Source organism: Pollachius pollachius (genome assembly GCF_949987615.1).
Source record: "Pollachius pollachius genome assembly, chromosome: 18".
Classification (NCBI taxonomy): Eukaryota; Metazoa; Chordata; class Actinopteri; order Gadiformes; family Gadidae; genus Pollachius; species Pollachius pollachius.
In genome coordinates this window covers 13,228,947-13,252,792 of record NC_136951.1, presented here as the reverse complement: position 1 = coordinate 13,252,792, position 23,846 = coordinate 13,228,947, and the positions used below count along the sequence as shown (strand labels likewise).

Sequence of the window (23,846 nt, the reverse complement as noted above, 5' to 3'; positions counted from 1 at the left end):
CAGGAGGATCCCTCCCCACGACCGCCGGCCCCCACCCATGTGGCATTTTGATGTTTTTCAATTGCAAAAACTGACCGGTTGAAAGTTAGCTGTGCAACTAGCGTAGCAAAGGGCTTCGACTGCGGCCAGCGGTGGTACGGTCGGCCAACGAACCCCACGGGTTTGAGGGCAAAGGTGGCTACGTTTTGGGGGAGATGTCCGTTATGAAGAGATGGCCCGTCACACGATTGGGGGGTGGGAGGGGAGACCCTCAGACACTGTGTCGGCGGCTGTGGATCATAGCCACGATGTGAGTCAGGTCCAGACTTTTGATCATCACCTCCATGAAGTCCTCGTCGCTGCGAGCGCCGGCAACAAACTCCTCCAGGGACAGCTCGCCTGGGGGAGGGACGCGGGAATCAAACAGAAAATATATCAACGAATACACAACTTCAAACTAAATGAATATAGTCATAAACTAAATAGCAATAAAATAAATACTGCTCTTTATTTAAGTGTTTTTTCCCCCCTCTTGTTCAAAGTGTCGTTAGTCTGACCGCGCTGTTCCGTTAGCCATTAGCTAGCGCTCTGTTTGTTAGCTGTCTATTTTGGCGGGAAGACGCTCACCGTCGCCGTTGATGTCGATGCGGTCGAACACGCTGTTGGTGAAATCCTCTGCACTGGTTTCCTGGTTCTCGGTGCCGTTGATGGCGCGGATGGCCTGTGGCGGGAGACCCAATAGTTTATTTCTGTGTGACTGTTCACCTGAGCAGCAGCGGCGAGCGGCTGATTAATCGAGGCGTACCTTGATGATGTTCAGCAACTCGTGGCGGTCGATGCAGCCATTCCCGTCAACATCGTACAGTTTGAAGTACCAGCGCAGCTTGTGCTCCATCTTGCCCCGCATCACCAAGCTCAGAGCCGCCACGTACTCCAGGAAGTCGATGTAGCCGTCCTGTAAGGGCACCAAACAGCAGGCGGTCAGCAGGCCTTCAGCAGGCCTTCAGCAGGCAGTCAGCAGGCAGTCAGCAGGCAGTCAGCAGGCACCACGCCAAACCAGCCTGGTGCACTGCCTGGTACAGCCAACTAAAGCTTTTCTTTTGTCTTTTTCAAATAGTCCAAAAGTTTGGAGCAAAAGTTTTGAAAACTTTTAAAGGGTGTGTGTGTGTGTGGGTGTGTGTGTGTGTTTGAAACAAGTGTTTGTGTGTGTGTTTGTTTGATACAGTTGTGTGTGTGTGTGTGTGTGTGTGCGTTTGATACAGGTGTGTGTCTGTGTGCGCGCGCACACACACACAGGCTGCAATCGCCGCATCAAAGGAACGCGTCCGAGAGATAATCCCGCCCCCAATTAAATCATGTAGTGAGATCATCAGATTTTAATCTAGTTTGACAGGAGGTCTAAATATAGCAGATCCTGTTATGACCTTCTGAGTTTATTAAACTATTTCAGGCAATACATAATCCTTATGGACTCTCATGGTACTTGTGATGTTAGCTTTGGCAATAGCAATGCAATAGTGGGTCAATTTAATAAGAATTTGATGATTTCATAAATGAAGTCATTCACATTCAAAACATTAGCTGATTATGGCTTTGGAAATGTATTATTCTGTGGCTTTTCTCTTACTATGATTATTTTAACGAGTGTATTTCTTGGCTTTTTGTCATACAAAGCAAGCTTATTGAAAACACATAAATCAAACACAAATCTGGTCATTCAGAACTAGCATTTTTCATTATTTGACATTATTTATGAAAAATATTTAAACAATGGAATAAAGATTATTTAATAAATCTAAAAGGTTACTGATAGTAAGTAAGTAAGTAAGTAACATTTATTTATAAGGCACTTTATTTATTATTTTATTTATAATTTTCACTGGCCAAAGTGCCGTACATGGTGCAAAAAGGCATATAAAAGAACACATACAACATGCATAGACAATACGTGAAAAACATAAAAATAAACAGCATATCACAAAAGGGAGGAAAGGCCAGGGAGAAGAGGTGTGTTTTGAGCCTAGATTTAAAAATGGTGACGGAAGGAGCGTCTCTAATTGAAGGCGGCAGTTTGTTCCAAAGGCGGGGGGCAGCCAGATCAAGAGCCCTGTCGCCCCTCTGTTTTAATCTAGTGCGTGGAACGTGCAGGAGACCCATAATACATGATCTAAGGGATCTAAGGGACATTATTTATGAAAGATATTTAAACAATGGAATAAAGATTATTTAATAAATCAAAAAGGTTACTGATGGATACTAAACAATAAAATAAATATTGTTCAGTAATGTGAGGTGAAGCTCATTAATTGACAATATAATGGTACAGTCATAGGACACCTCAGTGACTGCAGCAGAACTCCATCCTTAATTCTGATGAGTGAAGACCCTTGTTACCCTGTCTGTTCCCAAAGTCCCCATTGGAGGAAGAATTGGACCCCCAAGTCAATCGACCATTACCCTTCAAAGACAAACCATGGAGCGGAACTAACCGACCCCAAACCAATGACCGTCTCACCTTGTTCATGTCGAAGGTGCGGAACATCTGCTCGATGTAGGCGTTGGCCTCAGAGTCCAGACCCCTTAGGCCGAAGAACTGCTTGAACTCGTGCAGCGTGAGCTGGCCCGAGGGGCACTCGGTCATGAACTTCTTGTACCAGAGGTGCATCTCCACCGCCTGCAGGTCGTCCACCGTGCTCCCGCTGTTGTTCCCCATGGTCCTGGTGTTCTCCTGATGGATACCTCAGCTCCAGCCGGATGGTCTACTGTGAGAGGAGGCTCCCTGATCACAGTCACTCAGCGCCGGGTGCTGAGGCAGGGGCGGGGAGGGCCTTTTATCACCTCGCTCAGGTGTGTGAGGTCAGCCAGGTTAACCCTCTCTCTCTTCCCCCCCCCCCCCATGTTCTTGTTCTGCGCTTATCGCCCGCTGTAATCCATCAGCAGGAGGATCATCTTGAGCTGATTCCAGGAGTGTGTGTTAATATTCCTGGAGTGTTTCTCTCGTTGCCTAACTGCTTCACCTCCAAACACCTTCCAGACGTCCTGCGTCTCCGCCAGGCCTCCGTCCGTATCCCCCCCAGCGTCAGGGGGGGATACGGAGGGAGGCGTGAGCCGTTATGTTATCTATAAGGAGAAGAATGGGGGTGTACTGAAGATCATCTGGGAGGGAATTGTGGAACATCTGCCCTCAACCCAAGAGCAGCAGCGGCCAGTATGCAGAGTGATAAACACGGCGGCCCTTTAGCGCTGAGGCCTCAGCACTATTTTTGTTAAGAATGACCTCTTAAAATATTGCTGATGTTTCCCCTCATGTTTTAGTAGGAAGAAAAATAAAAAATTGTCACCTTGCTAGTTTCATCAACTTCAGCTGCCCTCCTAATCCAAATAACAACCAAAACCATGACAACATAAGTTCCTTATTGTTCATTTATTTGACATACGATTCATAAACCCAAAGAAAAGGCATGTTTCGCAGAATGGTGAGTAGGAGTGACGGAGAGATACGACAGGACACAGGAGTGGCTCATAGAAGCAGTGTGTTCTTCACATCTGGTTTATACTTGTTTACGGCCCGTGCCTCGGGCCGTAGTGGAGTCCTTTAAGCGAGCCATTTCAGAAGTCATCGTATTTAGCAACTTGTTAGCATGTGGTTCAACATTGCATTTGGCAGACGTCATAATGATAAGAACGTCATTACAGAAGTAGTAACACCTGTATTAGTAACATATGTGGTAGAAGGTGGAAGACAGTTGGATGAAATGGCACTAACCTAAAATGATGTTCAAATAAAATACAAAAATATCAAATATTTTAAAAAAGGGACGATACAAAAATATACGGCTTACTCCTAATACAATTTTTACACAATGCTTCTGAACAAAGCAACCATACTGCGATGGTTACAAGGTTATTTAATTACTGCATTCATTGTTAGTGTCAGATTTAAATAAATCGTAGTGCTGTCTCACAAAGTTTGTGCACTGATATGATCCATCCCCTGTAAATCATCAAAATGGCAAAACAGTTTCTAATGGTTGGCAAACTGAAAATTGTTATCATGCTCAATAGAATGCTATTGAAAACATCATTGTACCCAGGCTAAACAAAACAATCCCCTTGATAAAGCTTTTCAATAACCCGAATCTGGAATTAATAAAGTTAATCTTATGTTACCTTAAATAGCAATCTCTTTAAAAAAGAAAGTACAGCTTTTAACGCCATAGGGGGCGCCAAAGAGTGCGAAGCAGAGCTCTTCCAGGTCCGCACAAAGCTCTTAAGACCCGCCCACACATCCGGACGTTGCATAAGAAGTAAACAGAGAAATCCATTAGTGCTTTGATTGCATTGGGAGTAGCCCCAACTGTACACACCTTTCCCTTGTCATCTAACCTCATAAAGACTTCTATTTACTTGACAAGTATAACTTCACTTAGATACGCTACCTTTATCATGTTTTTGGTGCAGTAATGGAGGGATTCAACCTCCCATCCTGGTATCATTATTACAAATGCTTCATTTCAAATATAATTTGAACATTTTAGTGGTAATGTTAAAAGATAAAAAACAACTTGGCGAGCACACAACTCTACATGGAACAAACGCATCGACTTAAATGTACGCTAAACAAAGTAAATAATAAAAAACACAGAAGGCAGAATGAATCCAAGCATAAATCATGCTATGTTATAAGAAGTAATAGGAGAATTAATAAACTATGCCACTTTAGCAAGGCCTCTGAGTCTCTAAATTTGAACCTCCAGTAGCGTCCTTTACGGCCGAACAAGCTTTAAGATCTAACAAGCTTTAAGGCCTAACGAGCCTTAAGGCCTAACGAGCCTTAAATCCTAACGTGCCTTGAGGCCTGGTGTCTCTGAGATCGTTAGGCCTGGTGTCTCCTCGTTAGGCCTGGTGTCTCTGAGCTCGTTAGGCCTAGTCTCTCCTCGTTAGGCCTGGTGTCTCTGAGCTCGTTAGGCCTGGTCTCTCCTCGTTAGGCCTGGTGCCTCTGAGCTCGTTAGGCCTGGTGTCTCTGAGCTTGTTAGGCCTGGTCTCTCCTCGTTAGGCCAGGTGTCTCTGAGCTCGTTAGGCCTGGTGTCTCTGAGCTCGTTAGGCCTGGTGTCTCTGAGCTCGTTAGGCCTGGTGTCTCTGAGCTCGTTAGGCCTGTTGTCTCCTCGTTAGGCCTGGTGTCGCTGCTCATTAGGCCTGCCGTCTCCGTGAGTCCAGACCTCCACTGGTGGCAGCAGGGTAGACCTCTGGGGCCACGGCCCCCCTCTTCCCCCGGGTTAGATAGTTGTAGACAGAATCAAACACAGAAACTGTGTTCTCGGCAAAGAGCGTGGTCCACCTCATGGCCTCGATCATCCACTCCACACTGCGAACCGTGAAGGCCACGAACACTGTGGTGTAGTGGGCGAGCAGCAGCAGGCTCCGCCCTAACTGTCTGCAGTGGTTGACCACCAGTGTGACACTTTGCTTGTGTACTTCCATGGGAGTGGTCTGATACCAGCTGGAGGCCGTCCAAATAATAGTTCAGCTCTCATGCAACATGGGTGTGGATTCAAAACTGAATCAGTAACGCATTTTGCGTTTCCCACACGTAGAAATCATGCGGACGATCCCTGGCCGAGGGAGTGAGTTCACGGTAAACAGTCTCTAGGAGTTGGCGGATGATCCCTTACTTCGTGTCCAATCGCAGCGCAGCAGGCTTCGCTTCCGGAGACTTTGGTGATGTGGCCATGTCCTGAACCGAGGAAACAGACCCAATAAAGATCCGTTCACCTGAAGCAACTCGTACAGGTCAGTACATCGTCCCCTTTCTAAAACAGATTTACAGTGCCGCAAGCAGCAAACTGTCAAGCTATCTATAAAACACACCCGGAGCCGCTCAAAAACAAATGTACTTGTTAAGGCTGCTAAACGGATCCTGCGTTAGCAAAGCAGCTCATCTTCACTCAGAACCACCGATCAGTTGGTGATATACGGGTCAGGTCAACCGCAGGTTGGGGTAATTCAGTGTTAAAGAGCCGGACGTCCTTACTGTATCCGCAGCTGGTTGTTAGCCGTTAGCAGCTACAGCTCTGCTGCTCACACAAGAGTGACGCAGCCGCACTCCGGAGTCCAAGGGTTCGGGGAGACTCGTAGTTCTCCGGTGTTACTCGTGTCTGTTTGGGTCCTGGTTCCGGGAGACTCGTGGTTCTCCGGAGTAACTCGTTTGTGTTTTGGTCGTGGTTTGGTGGATGCATTTTATTTTAATAATTTTAAAAAGTGTCATCTGGTCAAGTTGTAGAATGTGCTCTGGCATCTCCATCTCTTCGGTTGTAACCCGAAGAGATGGAGATGAGGTCAATTCGATATCATTTTATATATTGTATTTCACTAAGTTACCAATTTACTCCAAGATATGACAAACATAGATTACCTTTTCCGAAGGAATCAAACTAACCCAGAAAGAAGACATTTAAAATTTTCCTTTTGGATATGACCCCAACATGATTAAAGATGGCGCTATCCGCACACGATCTGCAAATGAGATTAAAGAATAAAGTAAAGATTTGTGCTCATTGTCGTTTCTGTTGACAGCGTGATGTTTAACCGGCTGGCCTCAGTCCTCCAGGAGCTCTCTGGAGAAGAGGCCCCTGATGGAGACCCACAGGTACACACACACACACACACACACACACACACACACACACACACACACACACACACACACACACACACACACACACACACACACACACACACACACACCGCTAAGTGTAACCCGTCGGCCGTCAACACTTACCGATCCCTCTCCAATGTCTCTGTAAATGTGGCCATCAGGACATAAGGGTGCACACCTGTCATCAAGCTCTTAGTGTGTGTGTACACAAGCGTACACTAATATTCTTTTGATTTTGTGTGTGTACCTATGAATGCTTGTGTGTGTTTGGCCTGCACACACACACACACACCGTGGCTGATGCATGCTCATATGCTACCCATGCTGAAATGTTGTGTGTGTGTGTGTGTGTGTGTCTGCCGACCAGGATGGGCTGGTTCCCCAGCAGCCCGGGCCCTCAGAGGCCCCCGGCTGGGAGGCGTCTGAGGAGACGGCGGAGCGCCTCGCCCACCTGGAGCAGCTGGTGGTGCAGCTGAAGGAGTTGGTCCGAGACAAGGACACTCAGCTGGCTCAGAGAGACAGCCAGATACAGGTGGGTCAGAGGGGGCGGGACTCTGGGGGGGGGGGGGCCTTTCTAGAAATATCCAGGGCTTAGCCCAGGGAAAGGGAAAATGTGTGCGTAGCTGGAGTGAATTTTTTTTGTATGCTTTATTGCGCATGCCAAATTTTACATAATGCTTTACCTAAATACACAAAATAGGCCGTTTATCATAGCTTTAAATAGCTACCTGACTGCTGTGCTGCCTATCCAAGTTATTTCATTTATTTTGAGTAAAATGAATACAAGTGAGACAGACTTTACATATATATATATATATATATATATATATATATATATGTCTCGGGATAGGATAGATTAATTCACTTGATGTGGTAAACCATCTGGTTATGTTTTTAAACCGTTTATTCTCTTGCCAGAAGGACTATCAAGAAGGACTAGGCTACTTTATTTTGAGATGCCCCTGGAATCCCCATGTTTGTTTCTAGTGTAAAGCAAGCAAAAAAAAAAAGAGGAGGTGGGGCTCTAAGGGGACGGGACTCTGAAGGGACGGGTCTCTGAGGGGGTGGGACTCTGGAGCGAGGGGGCGGGACTCTGGAGCGAGGGGGCGGGACTCTGGAGTGAGGGGGCGGGACTCTGGAGCGAGGGCCCAAACCGTCTGACCATCATGTCTCACTCAGTGTGAAGATAGTCAAAAGACTGAATACGACAGAGCAGCTTTATTTTCAAACTGCAGCAATTCAGGCACAAAGGAAACCCTTTATTTCTGGGTAAAGAGCGCATTGCTGTGGGAATGGAGGCATTCCAACAAAAAGGAGGAAAGGCTTATTTCGTGGGAACAACTGAAACTGCTACCTTTACCGAAACACTTAATCCAGCAGTTCTGCTGTTTGTTTGTGTTGATGATGATGGTATGGGTGTGTGGGTGGGTGGGTTTGTATGGATGGGGGGGGGCATTGTTTGTTGTGTATGTTATATTTCCAGCTGCCTGTTGAGTGTGTATTGCGTTTGTTCTGGTTCCAGAGTGAGAAGGACACAGCTGAGGCCCGCTTCACTAAACTCAAGCTGCAGGCCAAAGCCAAGATGGTCGCCCTCAACAAACAGATCCATGAGCTGAAGGGCCAGACAGGGCCGACGGTGAGTGACAGGCCGCGCTGGGAGTGACAGGCCGCGCTGTGAGTGACAGGCCTCGATGTGAGTGACAGGCCTCGATGTGAGTGACAGGCCATGCTGTGAGTGACTGTCTACGCTGTGAGTGTTGCTTTGTGTTCAGTGGCTGTCATGGCTTCCACCCCTCAACAGAGCAGGTAGAAGAGAAGATGTCTTAACGTTCATCATGTCATAATGTTGTTATTTGGTGAGTCTTAACTTGAGATTAGCCATACCCCATGACATCCCCCCCATTCCCCCTCAGAACTAGATTCAGGCAAATTTCATTGTTCTTGTGATACCCCAGAAGAGTACAAGGAATATATTGTAAAAATATATAGTATATTGCTATGGATTTATATTATTAAGTGCATTATCAGTGGTATATATTAATAATATTATGATTGACATTTGAAGAGGTTGGCATAAGAAATGACTTTTACTATTATAACTGAATCATTACTATCAGAAGCCATATGTTTCCACTTTCACAATAAAACCACATACATTCATTGTGAAGTGAATTCCCCTCACAGAGTCCAGACAGCTCCTTCACTGGGGGACCGGAGGTGGAGGAGGAGGTCCGGGCTCTGAGGACCAGGCTGGGGGAGGAGGAGGCGGCCAGCAGGGACCTCCTCCAGAGACTCGAGACCACCCAGCACCTCCTCCAGGAGAGAGAGACGGCCCACACTGAACAGGTTCCATCACTACCACGGCCCTCTGGTGCCCTGCTAGAGGGGTTAGAGAGGGAATACAGAGTCTTTAAGAAACCGGTAGGGGTTAGACAGTCACTTCAACGGGGTGTGTGTGTGTGTGTGTGTGTGTGTGTGTGTGTGAAGCTGAGGGTGCTGCAGGCCGTGCTTTGTGAGAAGGACGTGCGTTTCCAGGAGCAGATTCAGAAGCAGGAGGAGGAAATTATGACGGTGGCGTCTCAGGCTGACCCTGAGCTTCAGAAGGTACACGAACCCTGACCTCCACACGTGACCTCTGACCCCACGCACAATGTGGTTCTTGAGCTTGCTGCCTTGTATTGAAAGTAAAAATACTACTACTAATACTACTACTATTACTACTACTACTAATAAGATGGTTAATGTTATGAGCATTAATAGGAGTGGTAGTCGTTATATTAGTTATTACAAAGTACATTCTCAATAAAGTTGATCAGCGTCAACACATTAAACTACATCATGTTTGTCTGTGTGTTGTGTCCCTGGTGTGTGATATGTGTCTGCTTAGTGTCCCTGACCTGCTATTTGTGTGTGTGTGTGTGTGTGTTTTGTGTCCCTGATATGTAATACGTGTCTGTGCTGTTTCCCTGATATGTAATACATGTGTGTGTGTCTGTGTTGTTTCCCTGATATGCAATATATGTGTATGTGTGTCTGTTGTGTCCCTGATATGTTATGTTTGTGTGTGTGTGTGTTGTTTCCCTGATATGTTTTTTTTTTTCGTCCCTGATATGTTATACGTGTGTGTGTGTTTTGTGTCTCTGATATGTAATACGTTTGTGTGTGTGTGTGTGTGTGTTGTTTCCCTGATATGTTATACATGTGTGCATGTGTTTTTTGTCCCTGATATGTTTATAAGTGTGTGTGTGGTGTGTGTGTTTTGTGTCCCTGATATGTAACACTTGTGTGTTTCCCAGGCCCTGCAGCTGTCCCTGCAGCGCTGTGAGGAGCTGGGCTTGGCTTTGCACTCACGCTCCCTGGAGCTGGAGCTCCTGCAGCAGGAGGTGGCCAGCGCCAACCAGCAGAAACAGGTTCGGCCTGACTGGATGCCTGACTGGATGCCTTTCTGGGGTTGATCCGTCTCCTCCGTGATGCTCTGATTCAAAGGATCTACCACGTCATTAGGCTGAACGATGCTGCTAGCTAAACGGGTCATGAGCTAGCATACGTAGATCTAGATCAGGGCTTTGATTTATTGTTTACTTGGGGGCAGGTTATTCTAGTGGCTTTAGGTCAAAAGGCACCCAGCCAAAAGGTTTTTTATTTAAGAAATATATATATATATATAACTTTTTATTATTTATTTATTTATTAAGGGATAACCTAATTTTGGGTCCGTCTAAAATCCAGTACTGGGGAGGAACAAGGGAAACAACAGACTGGTACCAGAGCTGCTTTACCTTATGTTAAGACTTTGGTGGAGGAGACTGAGCGGGAACAAAAAATGTAACGAGTTAAAGTCTGTTTCCGCAGACTGAAATCCACAATAGCTAATACTGGGCCAAAATGTTTTTTCTGGGATGAATGTTTTTAACCATACATACCTGTAGGAAAACCTGACTTCTCATGAATATATTTGCACTTATTGAAATGGACGGGACATAACCCATAACAGGCCTTAACGCCTACCTGCTCCTCGTTGTCATGTATCTCCCTGTCAGTCACTTTGGATAACTCGTCCTCTCCATAACTAGATGGTAAATATCAGTAGTACATAAGATGATGAGGAGGAGATGGGGATCAGAGCGTTAGGGGTCTTACTTCCTCACTCAATGTATCCCTTCTTCTTGCTCTTCAGATCCTCACCGCTCAGTTCAGGCAGATGGACGAGGAGCTGGGCGAGTCGGACAGGAGGAGGGAGGAGGAACGCCGGCGGTGGTCCGTGGAGCTCAGCGGAGCGCAGGAGGAGCTGGGAGCCCTCAGATCCAACATGGAGGCCTGGGCCATAGAGAAGGTGGAGCTGGAGGCCCTCAGATCCAACATGGAGGCCTGGGCCATAGAAAAGGTGGAGCTGGAGGCCCTCAGATCCAACATGGAGGCCTGGGCGATGGAGAAGGTAGAGCTGGAAACCCTCAGATCCAACATGGCTGAGTTTGAAGCCCTCCGATCGAACATGGATGCCTGGGAGTCTGAGAAGATGGAGCTTAAAGCCCTCAGATCCAACATGGCGGCCTGGGAGATGGAGAAGGTGGAGCTGGAAGCCCTTAGAGCCAACATGGCTGAGCTTGAAGCCCTCAGATCCAACATGGAGGCCTGGGCGATTGAGAAGGTGGAGCTGGAAACCCTCAGATCCAACATGGCTGAACTTGAGGCCCTCAGATCCAACATGGCGGCCTGGGAGAGCGATAAGGCAGAGGTGTTCAGGCTGGAGTCGGAGCTGGCCTCCCTGAGGGAGGCAGAGTACTGGGCTCTCAGCGCCAGCCAGGAGGCTCTGGAGGAGCAGAAGAAGGAGGTGGCCAGGCTGGAGTCAGAGCTGGCTGGGCTGAAGGAGGCGGAGCTCACAGCAGAGAGCCGCCGAGCAGAGATGGAGGGGGATCTCAGCGCTCAGCGCAGCCACCTGGAGAGCGGGCCGGAGCGGACAGCGGTGGAGACGGAGAGGCTGGAGGAGCTGAGAGCGGTGAAGGAGGAGAGCCGGAGGCAGGGCGAGCTGTTGGCGGAGCTGTGGCGGGGCCTTTGCTCCCTGGCTACAGAGGAGGGGCCTGAGGCGGCGGAGGACGGCTCCACACCCAGGGACCCGTCCCTGGTCCTGGGCCGGCTGGGGGCCCTCGGGGCCAGGGTGAGCACGCTGAATGAGGAGCGGAGGATGGGCGAGGAGACCTGCCAGCAGCTCACCCACACGGTGGAGCTCCTGCAGGGTAAGGAACAGGTCTCGTTTGACTCTATATAGGCTTTTGTTTAAACCGTGGTTGTTTCACTGCACTCTCCTGAGTCTCAGAGACAGTTTGATCCTTCCGTCATTCATAATTAGGTCCTTGTTGGTTTTGATATGTAATGAATCCTGTGGGTTTCAGAGCAACTGGATGCAAAAATATCGCGGCAGGAGGGAGGCACTGTTAAGAAAACTCTGTCAGAACCACTGGAGGAGACGGGAATGGTAGGTTTCAACCACAACCCCCTGATGAGGGGCAAACGACACGCCGTGGTTTTCTTTTCAAACCTACATTTATACTGCACTCGTAATGCAATTTTACAGTAAATTGTATTTCTGGATTCTTGAGAGAGGAGGCCAAAACCATTAGGGTTTGTTGCCTGTCAACACGTGAAGACAATGCACACTTTTCTTTCTAGATTTATATTTTATATCCACCACTGATGACGGGCGATTGAGCCACCGTTGGCTTAGATCTTTTATCTTAAGCTGCTGATTATATTCCTCTGGTTGTATTTCAGCCATGGACATGGTTAATATTCCATATCTAATTAGAACAGAATATGTAAATGAGGTCATTGAAAGACCAAGCTGATCGTTACTCAGGAGATGTGATTGCTACACTCTGGAGAAATCACTCCATCGACTTTGTTAACGTGATGAAACACACGTCTTTATAAACCTTAGTGTGACGGTCTGGTTTGGTGAGTTGCAATACCAGGGAATTACTAGTAGTAAAACAAGTTGTGTGTGTCTCTCTTAGATGTCCACTGAATCACCGGTCCAACCAGCCACTGAATCATCAGAGCTCAACTCATCCGGGTCTGAGAAAGGTAATCACAGGTTTCTTAATTTTAACCAGTAGAATAAGGAGATGATTAAATAGATTCATTATCAGAGCTTAATAACAACGATTTGATAACCTCTTAACGAGGACACAAATGGCTTTTCAATACTGACTAACACTCACAATCACAAAGTGATTTGGTGTATATTAGAGTGCAGAAGAGAGTGTAGAGTTATTCAGGCTTTGACCATTGGTCAATGCCTAAACAACTTGCATGCAATTATATTTAATTAGGTTAGGTTAGTCTATATCAAGGATTGGTAATATACCAAAACTCACTCTGAAACTATGCTGCCTTCTTTTGAAGGAGAGTGGAAGCACCACCAAATCAGTTTGGTGGTGACTAGCAAATATAGGATTTGACCCCGGTTTTCTTCATGTTGTGTTTTCCCTCCAGCCCACATCGTGTCTCTGGAGCAGCAGTTACTGGAGAAGGACAGCGAGCTCGCTGCCCTGAGGGAATCCCTCGCTCTAACTCAGGACCAAACGTCCAGCGTTGCAGCAGCCGAACCATCGGACCAGATCACAGAACAGGAAGGCCACACCCCCGCGACCCCCTCTGACGGGGTCCCAGCGGACCCTGACCGCCTGGATGAGTCTCAGGAGGAAGATACCACCCTGGTGGCTGAAGACTCCCCCGTCCTGTCCCCCGATAACGGCAGCAGCCCGGAGCTCCTCCAGCCGCAGTCGGACTCCCCTGAGGGCTCCAAGGGGGCGTCCTCGGACGAGATGGTCACCAGCACGGACTCTGAGGTCGCTCACAGCAGCTGGACGATGCTGGACGCCGTCAACCAGGACGGGAGCCAGGAGTGGCCGTCGGTCCTGCAGGACATTGGCCAGCTACAGGTGCAGTCCTGGGAGGAGTCCAGTGTGGCGCAGGAGACCACCACGGTACGGGTGGAGGGCTCCTCCGTCGTCATCCGTGAGACGGTGGAGGTCCAGCTCTCTCAGCACGGGGGGGCCCCCGGTCATCCTGCCGGGCAGGTCTTTGCCCAGGCCCTCGCTGAGGAACTTCAGAGGAGGTACAGCGAGCTCCTTGCTGAGCTCCAGGCACTCAGAGAGACCTCAAAGGTGTCCCAGGAGAGGATATTGAGCTTGGAGGAAGAGAAGAACGAGTTGTTATCCGCTAAGGAAGAGGCAGAGTCTCAAGTCAGACACTTTGACGAGGAGCGCCATTCCGCCAGAGAGGAACTAGATAAACTCAATCAACAAGGTCCAGCAGAAAGAGAAAAGGTGGAGATGAGCCTCTTGGAGGAACAGATCACCGTTTGGAAAGTTGAGAGCGAAGCCAAGGAGCATAAGATTCAGGACCTTCAGAGCGACCTTGAAAGAGCACAACAGGCCCTCTCTGTGCAGGAGGTTCAGGCCGGCCTGCTCTGTACTCAGTTGGAGGACCGAGAGCTTCTGTCATTTGAGCTGGAACGCAAGCTTCAAGACATGGAGAGCAGCCTGCTGGAGAACTCCCAGTGCGCAGACGTTAACAACGCGTCGTTGGTAGAGAAGGACTTTGAAATCAACACACTGCAGCTCAGATTGACGGAGAAAGAGCAAGAGATGTCAGAGCTGTGTGACGGCATGTCTGCCAAACTTCTCCAGGCTGGAGAGGAAAAGTTTGCGATCAGTAGTGAAGTCAAACAACTGAAAGAGCAGATATCTGAGTTGGAGAAAGTCAGAGGAAAGGAAAACCAAACAAACACTGAAAGCTCAGTGGCTGAAGCTGAAATCGGTATTTTGCGAAAAGACAAACAGGCTCTGGAAACGCAACTAGGAAACATGAAGAAGAAACTTCAAGTAGCTCTGCTGCAGCGGAAGGAGCTGATGAGGAAGGTGGCAGACTTTGAGGGAGATGCCAAAAAACTAAAGGAGGGGAAAACGGATGAGAGCACAACAGTGGAGCCTTCTGGTAGTTCACCAACAGCGTACCAATACACCAGTCAAGAGATCCAGACATTGGAAGCCATGCTCAATACGGTCCAGCAATCCTTGAAGTCTAAAGAACAAGAAGTTGAGTTCCTGGAGCAGAGGATCAGCCAGCAGGATCAGCTTCTATCGGAAAACATCAATGCTAGTCGGAGCGAGGAAGTTACACAGCCCCTCCAGGCCGACGAGCCTCCTGAAGCCACCGAGCTCAGGTCCCAAATCGCCTCTCTTCAGTCTGAGTGTGAAGCGCTCCACAAGAAACTCCTCGACGCCCAGGAGTCTCGAAAAGAGACGATACGCAAGGCCAAAGAAAAGGACAGGCACCATCGGGAGCAGCTGAAGCAGCAGAAGGAAGAGTTCAACGACCTCATGGGGCGCTTTGAGGGGCAGAGTGAGGAGAACCAGGACCTTCTGACCAAACTAAGAGATCTGGAGAAGGTGGTGGCACTTAACAATGTGGCCTCCGATTCGGATGCGCTGGCGTGTCAGGCCCCTCTGGCGGCTGAAGAATCACAGAAACAGGAAGCAGGTGGTTGGGTCCAAGAGGATTGGGTTGACTTCGCAGCTCCTGAGGGTGATTCAGCTGCACAGCATCAAGAGAAGGCCCTTTGTCAAGATGAAGGTACGGCTTCCTCTTCAGAAATGGAGATGTCGCTGGAAAAGCTCAGGGAAGAGTGTCAGGTATCGCAGACGGCCCGTACCGAGTTGGAGGAGAAATTGCAGGACACTAGGACTGCCCTGTCACAAAAGGAGACGGAACTGGAGGACCTGGGCAAAGAGCTAGAAGGCTTTAGAGAAAGGGAAAAGCAAGCAGATGTTCTCTCAGCCGAAATACAAACTCTAAGAGAGAAGTTCAGCCAAGCGGAATCCTATGCTGAAACTATTAAACTGGAAATGGAGAACACAGTTAAAGTGGCCTGTGAGTCATCTGTTACAAACCTGCAGGCAGAAGTGGAGGAGTTCAAGTTGTTCCTTGATAATAAGAATCAAGAAATCCAGGAATTGAGCCAACAGCTGGGTGAGCAGAACGCACTGCTACGGATCATTCAGACCACAGTGTCCCAGAAAGACCAGCTCATCCTTTCTTTACAGGAAGACCTCAAGGCTGAACAGGAGAAATCCCTGCGACTTGAGAGTGAGGTCCCACTGAAGCAGGAGGAAGAGAAGGACAGCGAGGCCAAAGTCCAGAAACTCCAACGCAAGCTCCAGGCTGCTCTGATCTCCCGCAAGGATGTCCTCAAAGAAAACAAGACCCAGAAAGATGAGCTCGCCAGTAATGAAAAGGTCATCGCCAGGTTGACGAAGAACACGGAGGAAAGGGAGACTGAGCTGGAGAAGCTACGAGCAGAGAAGCTGAAGTTAATAGAGGAGGTTGACCGTACCTTGGTGGAGAACCAGAGTCTTGGGTCTTCCTGTGAGAGCCTCAAGCTGGCTATGGAAGGCATACTGTCAGAGAAGGATGCTTGTCAGAAGGAAGTGAAGTTTGCTAAAGAGGAGGCCGCTAGGACATGCAGGGATTTGCAGGACAAGATTCAGAGCATGAAGGAGGAGTATGAGACTCTGCTGAAGTCCTATGAGAATGTCAGCGATGAGGCCGAGCGCGTGAGGCGGGTCCTTGAGGCTGCCAGGCAGGAGAGGCAGGAGCTGGCCTCCAAGATAAGGTCACACGAGGTGGCCAGGCAGGATGCCGAGAAGCAGGTTGAAGAGGCTCACAAAGAAGTGGATCAGATCAAAGACAAGATGAGAAAGTTTGCCAAAACAAAGCAGCACAAAATCCTGGATCTGGAGGAGGAAAACGAGAGGCTTCGGGACATAGAGGAGAGGAAGGGAGGGAGGCGAGATGATGATAAAGTAAAGGTTGAGTTGGAAAGACTTCGAGGAGAACGAGAAGCTTTGAAAGTGAAGTTTGAGGCAACGGTAGAAGAAAGAGACTCTTTAGTAATGCAGGTTGCAGACTTAACAGAACAACTGACCCTGCAGGCTGAGAAAGACCAGGTTCAGACCGCCTCCTCATTGGACTCTGGAGATCTGGTGGAGGAGTCTATTGTAGCCCAACAGTCTGCAACACTCACGGCTCAAGCTAATATAGAAGGAGCTGTTGGTAGTCAACCTCAAGAAAAATATGAAGTTGAGGCCAAATGTGAATCCCCGGATGAAGGGACAGCGGTGGAAACTAAAGCAGAGTCCGAGCCAACTGAGCAGACAATACAGACGGAGTCGACAGACATTAACCAGGCTTTACTTGAGGACAAAATTAGGGAATTGGAGGAACTTCTTGCAACAGAGAGGGAACAGAGACAGGAGGTAGAGGCCGCCTTGGCCTCTTTAGAGCAGCAACTTGAGGGGCTCAAAGAGAAGGATCAGAGCCTCACCGCCTCTCTACAGCAGAGTCTCCAAGAGGTCCAGGAAAAAGAAAAGACTATTGTTGAGGAGAGTACCAGAAAAGACGCTCAGCTCAAAGAGCTGCGTAGGAGTCTCGAGGCTGAGAAAGACGACCTGGAAGAGCGTCTGATGAACCAGCTGGCCAGGCTCAACGGCAGCATCGCTGGCTACCAGCAGGAGGTGGGCGACGCCCGGGAGCGTCTGGCGGACCTCCAGCGGGAGGTGGAGAGGCTGGAGAGGGAGCGGGCCGAGCTGGAGGCCCAGGCCCAGAGCGAGACGGACCGCGCCTCCCGGCTGGAGGAGGACAAGAGGCAGGCCCACAGGGAACGCGCCGAGGCCGAAGCCGAGTCGGGCAAGCAGAGGGAGCTGGAGCAGCAACTGCGTTCCGCCAAGAGGGTCCGGGAGGGCAGCCAGAACAGGACCCGCCAGCTGGAGGAGCTGCTGAGGGAGAAGCAGCTCGAGATGCGGCAGCTGCAGAACGACAGCATCAAGTACCAGGAGAGGATCAGCGAGCTGGGCCGGGACAACAAGGCCCTGCAGATTGGCCGCCAGGAGCTCCAGAAACAGCTGGACCAGGCCCAACTGGAGTACTCCAAGACCCTGGAGCAGCTGAAGAGCAGCGAGGTGGAGCTGGTTCAGTGTAAATCCCAGCTAGACGAGGCCCAGAAGAGCGCGGCAAAGGCCTTGGCTGAGAAGGAGGCGTCTGAGCGGGCGACCCTACAGAGGGAGGACCTGATCAAGTCAGAGGCGGAGAACACCCTTGACGCCGTGCGGTACCGACTCGGTGCAGAGCTGAAGGAGATCGAGCTGAGGCTGGAGGAGGCCTACAGAGACCGGGACAAGGAGGAAGAGGCCAACCTGCAGGCCCGGGAGGTCACAGCGGGAGCAGAAAGGCAGGCTCAGGAGATGCAGGCCCGCCTGGACGAGTCTCTGGCCAGGCTAGCGGCATTCTCGCGCTGCATGTCCTCGCTGCAGGACGACCGGGACCGCGTGCTGGACGAGGTGCGGCAGTGGGAGACGCGCTTCAGCGACACCCTCCAGGGGAAGGAGTCCGAGGTGCGGCAGGGTGAGGCCCGGGCCAGGGACCTCTCTGAACAGCTCCAGAAAGAAACCTCCCTGAGAGAGGAGCTGCAGGCGTCCGTGAAGAGGTAAGAGTTGTTAACTGCTTGGTCTCCCGTTAGTTATTGGAGTAATGCGACTTGATGGAGTGGAGTGGTTGTATGCAAGATGACATTAGTCCATGTGGCTGTGCTTCTTTCTCCAGGCTAGAGCAAACCAACACAGAGCAGCAGTTGAGACTGGAGGAAGAGGACAACAAAATGCAAGAGGTCAAGATTTCCCTGGAGCTGGAGCGGGAGAGGCTCCAGGAGGCCACAGCCCAGCTGCAGAGTGCCCAGACAGAGGCCCGTGCGCTGGGCAGCGAGGTGGAGGGGCTCCGCCACGGGAAGCAGGCCCTGGAGGAGGCGGTGGAGAGGCTCCAGGGAGAGGTGGAGCGGGCCCGGGCGGCTCTGGGGGAGAGGGAGGCGGAGGAGAGCCGGCTCTGCCTCCACGTGGAGCAGCTGGAGACAGACCTGCGCTCCTCCAAGGCGCTGCTGGAGACGCTGCAGACGGAGCTGAGTGAGAAGGAGCGGCGGGAGATGGAGCTGCTGGGAGAGCGGGAGCAGGCCGTCGCTCAGGTGGGGGATGGTTTAGTGTTCCTTTGGACTATACAGCCGTTTAGCAGACGCTTTCATTCAAAGCAGGTTTAAGGAGCAGGAATGGGTTCGGGCATTTGGGTTTTAACATTGGACTAGACAGGACTTGGCAGGGAATCAAACACCCTAATCACAAGGCTGTGTCCCTTGTTTTGCTTTCCAAAACTGTTTTACTACGATTAATGTTTTCCTGTTTTACTTTTCTTTTCTGTTTTACTTTTGCAATGACTTGACCTATGATACGTTTTTGACTTATCGATGTCAAGTGTCCTTTAGCACCTAGAAAAGCGCTATATAAACCAAATGAAGTAAAGACGCGTACGCATCACACGTGGCCGAGCTACGTTCAGCCTCGATGAAGCCTCCCCTTCTCCCCCCCGTTGGGCTGCAGGCGGCGGAGGAGGCCCGGGCGGAGGCAGAAGGCCGGGCGCAGGAGGCGGAGGCAGCGCTGGAGCAGAGGAGGGCGGAGGCCCGGGACCTGGAGGAGAGGCTGGGGAAGACGGAGGAGGAGAGCAGCCTCAGTAAGGCCAGGCTGGACTCCTTCATGAAGGCCATGGTGTCCCTGCAGGACGACCGGGACCTGACCCTGCTCTCCTACAAGCAGCTGGAGGAGAAGCATCTGCAGGTACGTCAGTGGTTGCATCCTCCGCCTGGGTTAAGACCCTCTAGTCTAGGGGATAGAGGGGGGAAACATACATGGGAACGGAAACGCCTGTGTAGGGACCCTCTAGCCTAGGGGATAGAGGGGGTAACATACATGGGAACGGAACAGCCTGTGTAGGGACCCTCTAGTCTAGGGGATAGAGGGGGTAACATACATGGGAACGGAACAGCCTGGGTGTCTCAGTCCGACACATGAGTCCAGCCCTGATGTGCTTGATTGTCTTTAATGTCGACACACTGCGTCCGAGTGCAGAGTAGGTCTCCCACCGCAGTCTGCAGGCGAGACGCCTCGTCTGGACTGCTGACCGCCTCTACAAACAAATCACTTTCACAAGATGTCAACGTGTGCGTCCGTTCATGTCTGAATCTGCTTTCAATTGGCAGAACGCATGGGAGCCCACTAGCCCAATCACACAGAACCTCCGTTCTGTTTGATTATGCACGTTATTCACATGATCATTGAACCTCAAACGATGAGGTTCCTGTCCACATAGAGACGGGCAAACGTCGGTCAACGCATTGTTTGTGAATAACGCGTGACACTCAGACATTCTTTTGTGCGTAACTTGTTGCGTCAGTTTTTCGGTGTTTTCCGGTCTACAGCGTGGCCTTCCCCCCCCCACCCCCTGAGCGTGTCTGCGTCCCCAGGTGATGGTGGAGAAGGACGGGCTGATCCAGGAGGCGGCCGGGGAGAACAACGGACTAAAGGAGGAGCTGCGCGGCCTGCTGGGCCAGCGGGACGACCTGCACGCCGAGCGGGCCAAGCTGGCCTCGCAGCTCCACAACTACCGCGAGGAGCTCAACCAGGTGCTCACCCTGAAGGAGTCCCAGCACCGGCAGGCGCAGGCGGCCCAGCGCGAGCGCATCGCCGCCCTGGAGCAGCAGGTCCGCAGCCTGGGCGAGGGGCGAGGGGAGGGGGCCGCCGCGGAGAGGGAGACCCTCTCCCGGTCCGCCGTCCCGGAGGACGCGCCGGGGGCGGAGGTGGAGAAGCTGAGGGAGCAGCTGCAGGCGGCCAGGCGGCAGGCGGAGGCGCTGGAGGAGGCCCTGCAGGAGGAGACGCGGGGGAAGGAGGCGCGGGGCAGGGAGCTGGCGGAGCTGCGGTGGGGCGACGGCGTGATGCGCACCGAGTCGGAGAGCGCCCAGGAGCGCGTGGCGGAGCTGGCCCGCGACCTGCTGATGGTGGAGCAGAGGCTGCTGGAGGAGAAGGAGGCCTCCACCCAGCTGAGGGCGGAGAACAAGGCCTTCGGGAAGGCCATGGCCTCGCTGCAGGACAGCCGGGAGCAGTCGGAGGCCCGGGCCCACGAGCTGGGGCTGCGGCTGGAGGAGGTGCAGCGGGCCGGGCCGGGCCAGTCCCCGCCCAGCAGCCCTCCCGGGGGTGGAGGAGGGTCCGCCACCGGAGAGGTGTGGAGCCTGAAGAACGCCCTGCAGGCCCTGCAGAATGACCGGGAGCGACTGGTGGGTTCCCGACCTTTGGATCCGTTATAGAGCGCCACAGATAAATGCTAGATCAGCCTATTCAGGATAGATTTAGAAATGCCTTGTCATGGTGAACAACCTCGGACCTGGTAGTGCATGATGTCCTCTAACCCCACCCTGTGGTCCAACCCCACCCTGTGGCCTAACCCCACCCTGTGGTCTAACCCCACCCTGTGGTCTAACCCCACCCTGTGGTCCAACCCCACTCTGTGGTCCAACCCCTACCTGTGGTCCAACCCCACCCTGTGGTCCAACCCCACCCTGTGGTCCAACCCCACTCTGTGGTCCAACCCCACCCTGTGGTCTAACACCACCCTGTGGTCTAACCCCGCTCTGTGGTCTAACCCCACCCTGTATTCCTCAAACCCCACCTTGTGGTCTTCCTCTAACCCCACCTTGTGGTCTTCCTCTAACCCCACCTTGTGGTCTTCCTCTAACCCCACCTTGTGGTCTTCCTCCTCCACCTTGTGGTCTATCCTCACCTTGTGGTCTATCCTCACCTTGTGGTCTTCCTCTAACCCCACCTTGTGGTCTTCCTCCTCCACCTTGTCATCTTCCTCCTCCACCTTGTCGTCTTCCTCCTCCACCTTGTGGTCTTTCTCCTCCACCTTGTGGTCTAACCCCACCCTGTGGTCTAACCCCACCTTGTGTTCTGAACCCACCTTGCTGTCTCCCCAGCTGGAGCAGGTGCAGCAGCAGGGGGTGGAGCTGCAGCGGCTGCAGGCGGAGCGGGTGCGGCTTGGGGCGGGGGAGCTGATCAAGGTGAGCCAGGAGCTGACGGAGGAGAGGACCCGGGCGGAGGACCTGATGGGGGCCCTCCGGCAGCTGGAGGAAACGGTTGTGACCGGAAGGCAGGAGGTGGAGATGCTGCGGTAGGGATCATCATGCTGGCCGTCTTTATAGATCGTATCGTAGGGTTCACAAAGGCGACACCAACAACACACGATTACAATGGAACACGTATGACAGAATACACAAAAACACAAAATATGAAGCCATCATGCTTCGTGGTCTTCCTCCTCCACCTTGTGGTCTTCCTCCTCCACCTTGTGTTCTGAACCCACCTTGCTGTCTATTTAATAAAATAGTGTTGTCAATTATCATTCTTTTTTCTGTCATGTCTTTTCAAGACTCTAATGCCAAGCCCCCCTGCAGTGCCATCGCCTACCACAGGATGTAAAACACCACTCAGGAAATGACAGCCCGGCGCCCTTAGAAGGGTCTCATGTCGGTCTCTCTGAGCGTTTGTGAACCTCTCCTCCTCCCCCCCCCAGGGTGGAGCGTGCCGACTGGCTGTCCCAGCTGGATCAGCGGGAGCAGCAGACCATGGCCGCGCTGTCCCACCGCGACCAGCAGCTCAGCCACATGGGGGCGCTGCTGGAAGAGGCCCGCCTCTCCTCCAAGCCCCGCCCCGCCCCCCAGGAGGGGTACCAGACCCAGGTACGCACTGATTTGGGGTATGGATAAGTGTAGTTGGTCATCTATCACATGGTGCTCAATGTGTGACGTTCTGAGGCTGTGATTGGTCACCAGGGAACCCAGGAGACGGACAGCGCCCCCGGAGCCCCCCAGGAGCGGATTGCCCCACCGCAGACCCACGTCAGCCTGGAGGAGGTCAAGGAGCTCCGCAGGAGGTACCCCCCCCCGTCTGGCTCAACCTGTAGAGCAATGCATTAACTGAGACAGGGTCAGGGGTTCGATTCCCACTGGTGCCCCCCATGCTTACAAAAGTATGCACTCTTAGGTCAGAAGTTAGATATATGAGCCCACCAAATGTATTCGTCTGTCCGTGTGTCTGTCATCAGGCTGGACGAGGAGTCCGAGCAGAGGGCCGCAGTGGAAGAGCAGCTCCTCCTCGCCCGGGGCCAACTCCAACGGTAACCACACCTCCCGGAGTGCACCACACCTCCCGGGGTGCACCACACCTCCCGGAGTCCCCGTCTCCCCCTGTAGGATAGTTTTTTGTAGGTGTAACAGCCTTTAAGTGAACAGTGGTAGTTTGCAGGATGGTGGACGGTGTCCTGGTTTTTGATCCCAGCCCAGAAGGTTTCCTCTGAATCCTGGACCGTTATCTGATGGCTGGCCCATATGGGTCTGATTCATGAATTAGTCAGAATCTGAATGGTCTGTGTGTTTCTCTGTCCCTAGCAACGAGCAGGGGGAGTGGCTGTCTGCACGCGACGCCCACTCAGACACCGCCGTGCTCATCGAGACCCCAGGGGGCGCCGTTCGACAGGTAAGATCACCTGCTGATTAGAGAACAACACTCTGAACCATCTTCTGAGCAATTAGTTGGACTAGACGAGAACCTGCAGCTGAACACGGATCATTTACCATCAACCATCACCTTGATTCATGTGTTCACTCTCTTTTGTGTTCTTCACTCCCTCATGCGTTCACTCCCTCATGCGTTCACTCCCTCATGTGTTCATCACTCCCTCATGTTTTCACTCCCTCATGCGTTCACTCCCTCATGTGTTCACTCCCTCATGTGTTCACTCCCTCATGTGTTGTTCACTCTCATTTGTTCACTCCCTCATGCGTTCACTCCCTCATGTGTTCACTCCCTCATGTGTTCACTCCCTCATGTGTTCACTCCCTCATGTGTTTCCCTCCTCCAGACGCGGAGGGGCGGGGCCTCCCTGAAGCGGATGCTCCGGGCGGCGCTGTGCTCCCGCCAGCGGACCCCCCTGCTGCTCTCCCTCTACCTGCTGGGCGTGCACGTGATGCTGCTGCTCTGCCTGGGGGGCTACCTCTGAGGACCACGTGCACACTCCTGCAGGAGGAGGAGGAGGAGGAGAGGGTGGAAGAGGGATGGCGAGAGAGGGGGAGAGGAGGAGGGTGGGAGAGGAGCAGGGTGGGAGAGGGGAGAGGAGGAGGGTGGGAGAGGAGCAGAGTGGGAGAGGAGGAGGGTGGGAGAGGAGGAGGGTGGGAGAGGAGCAGAGTGGGAGAGGAGCAGAGTGGGAGAGGAGGAGGGTGGGA

The 23,846-nt window shown here is 51.7% G+C and overlaps 2 protein-coding genes across 2 annotated transcripts; one reads left to right on the top strand and one right to left on the bottom strand.

Moving 5' to 3' along the window:
• Positions 1–250: 250 nt before the first annotated feature.
• Positions 251–2,692, bottom strand: guca1aa (guanylate cyclase activator 1Aa; the record flags this gene model as incomplete). The annotated part of the gene is made up of 4 exons (XM_079755488.1): positions 251–378; positions 607–700; positions 785–934; positions 2,495–2,692. 4 exons carry the CDS (start codon positions 2,690–2,692, stop codon positions 251–253), a joined length of 570 nt encoding a protein of 189 aa, XP_079611614.1.
• A 776-nt stretch (positions 2,693–3,468) lies between these two features.
• golgb1 (golgin B1) lies at positions 3,469–23,689 on the top strand. Its single transcript, XM_079756061.1, has 20 exons — positions 3,469–5,769; positions 6,553–6,625; positions 7,002–7,166; positions 8,157–8,270; positions 8,819–8,980; positions 9,122–9,238; positions 9,931–10,044; positions 10,812–11,868; positions 12,025–12,107; positions 12,646–12,715; positions 13,127–18,179; positions 18,296–18,707; positions 19,117–19,350; positions 20,037–20,843; positions 21,543–21,736; positions 22,139–22,304; positions 22,398–22,498; positions 22,670–22,741; positions 23,013–23,100; positions 23,486–23,689. The coding sequence occupies exons 2-20, from the start codon at positions 6,557–6,559 to the stop codon at positions 23,621–23,623; spliced, it is 9,216 nt and encodes a 3,071-aa protein (XP_079612187.1). The 5' UTR covers positions 3,469–5,769; positions 6,553–6,556; the 3' UTR covers positions 23,624–23,689.
• Positions 23,690–23,846: the final 157 nt, after the last annotated feature.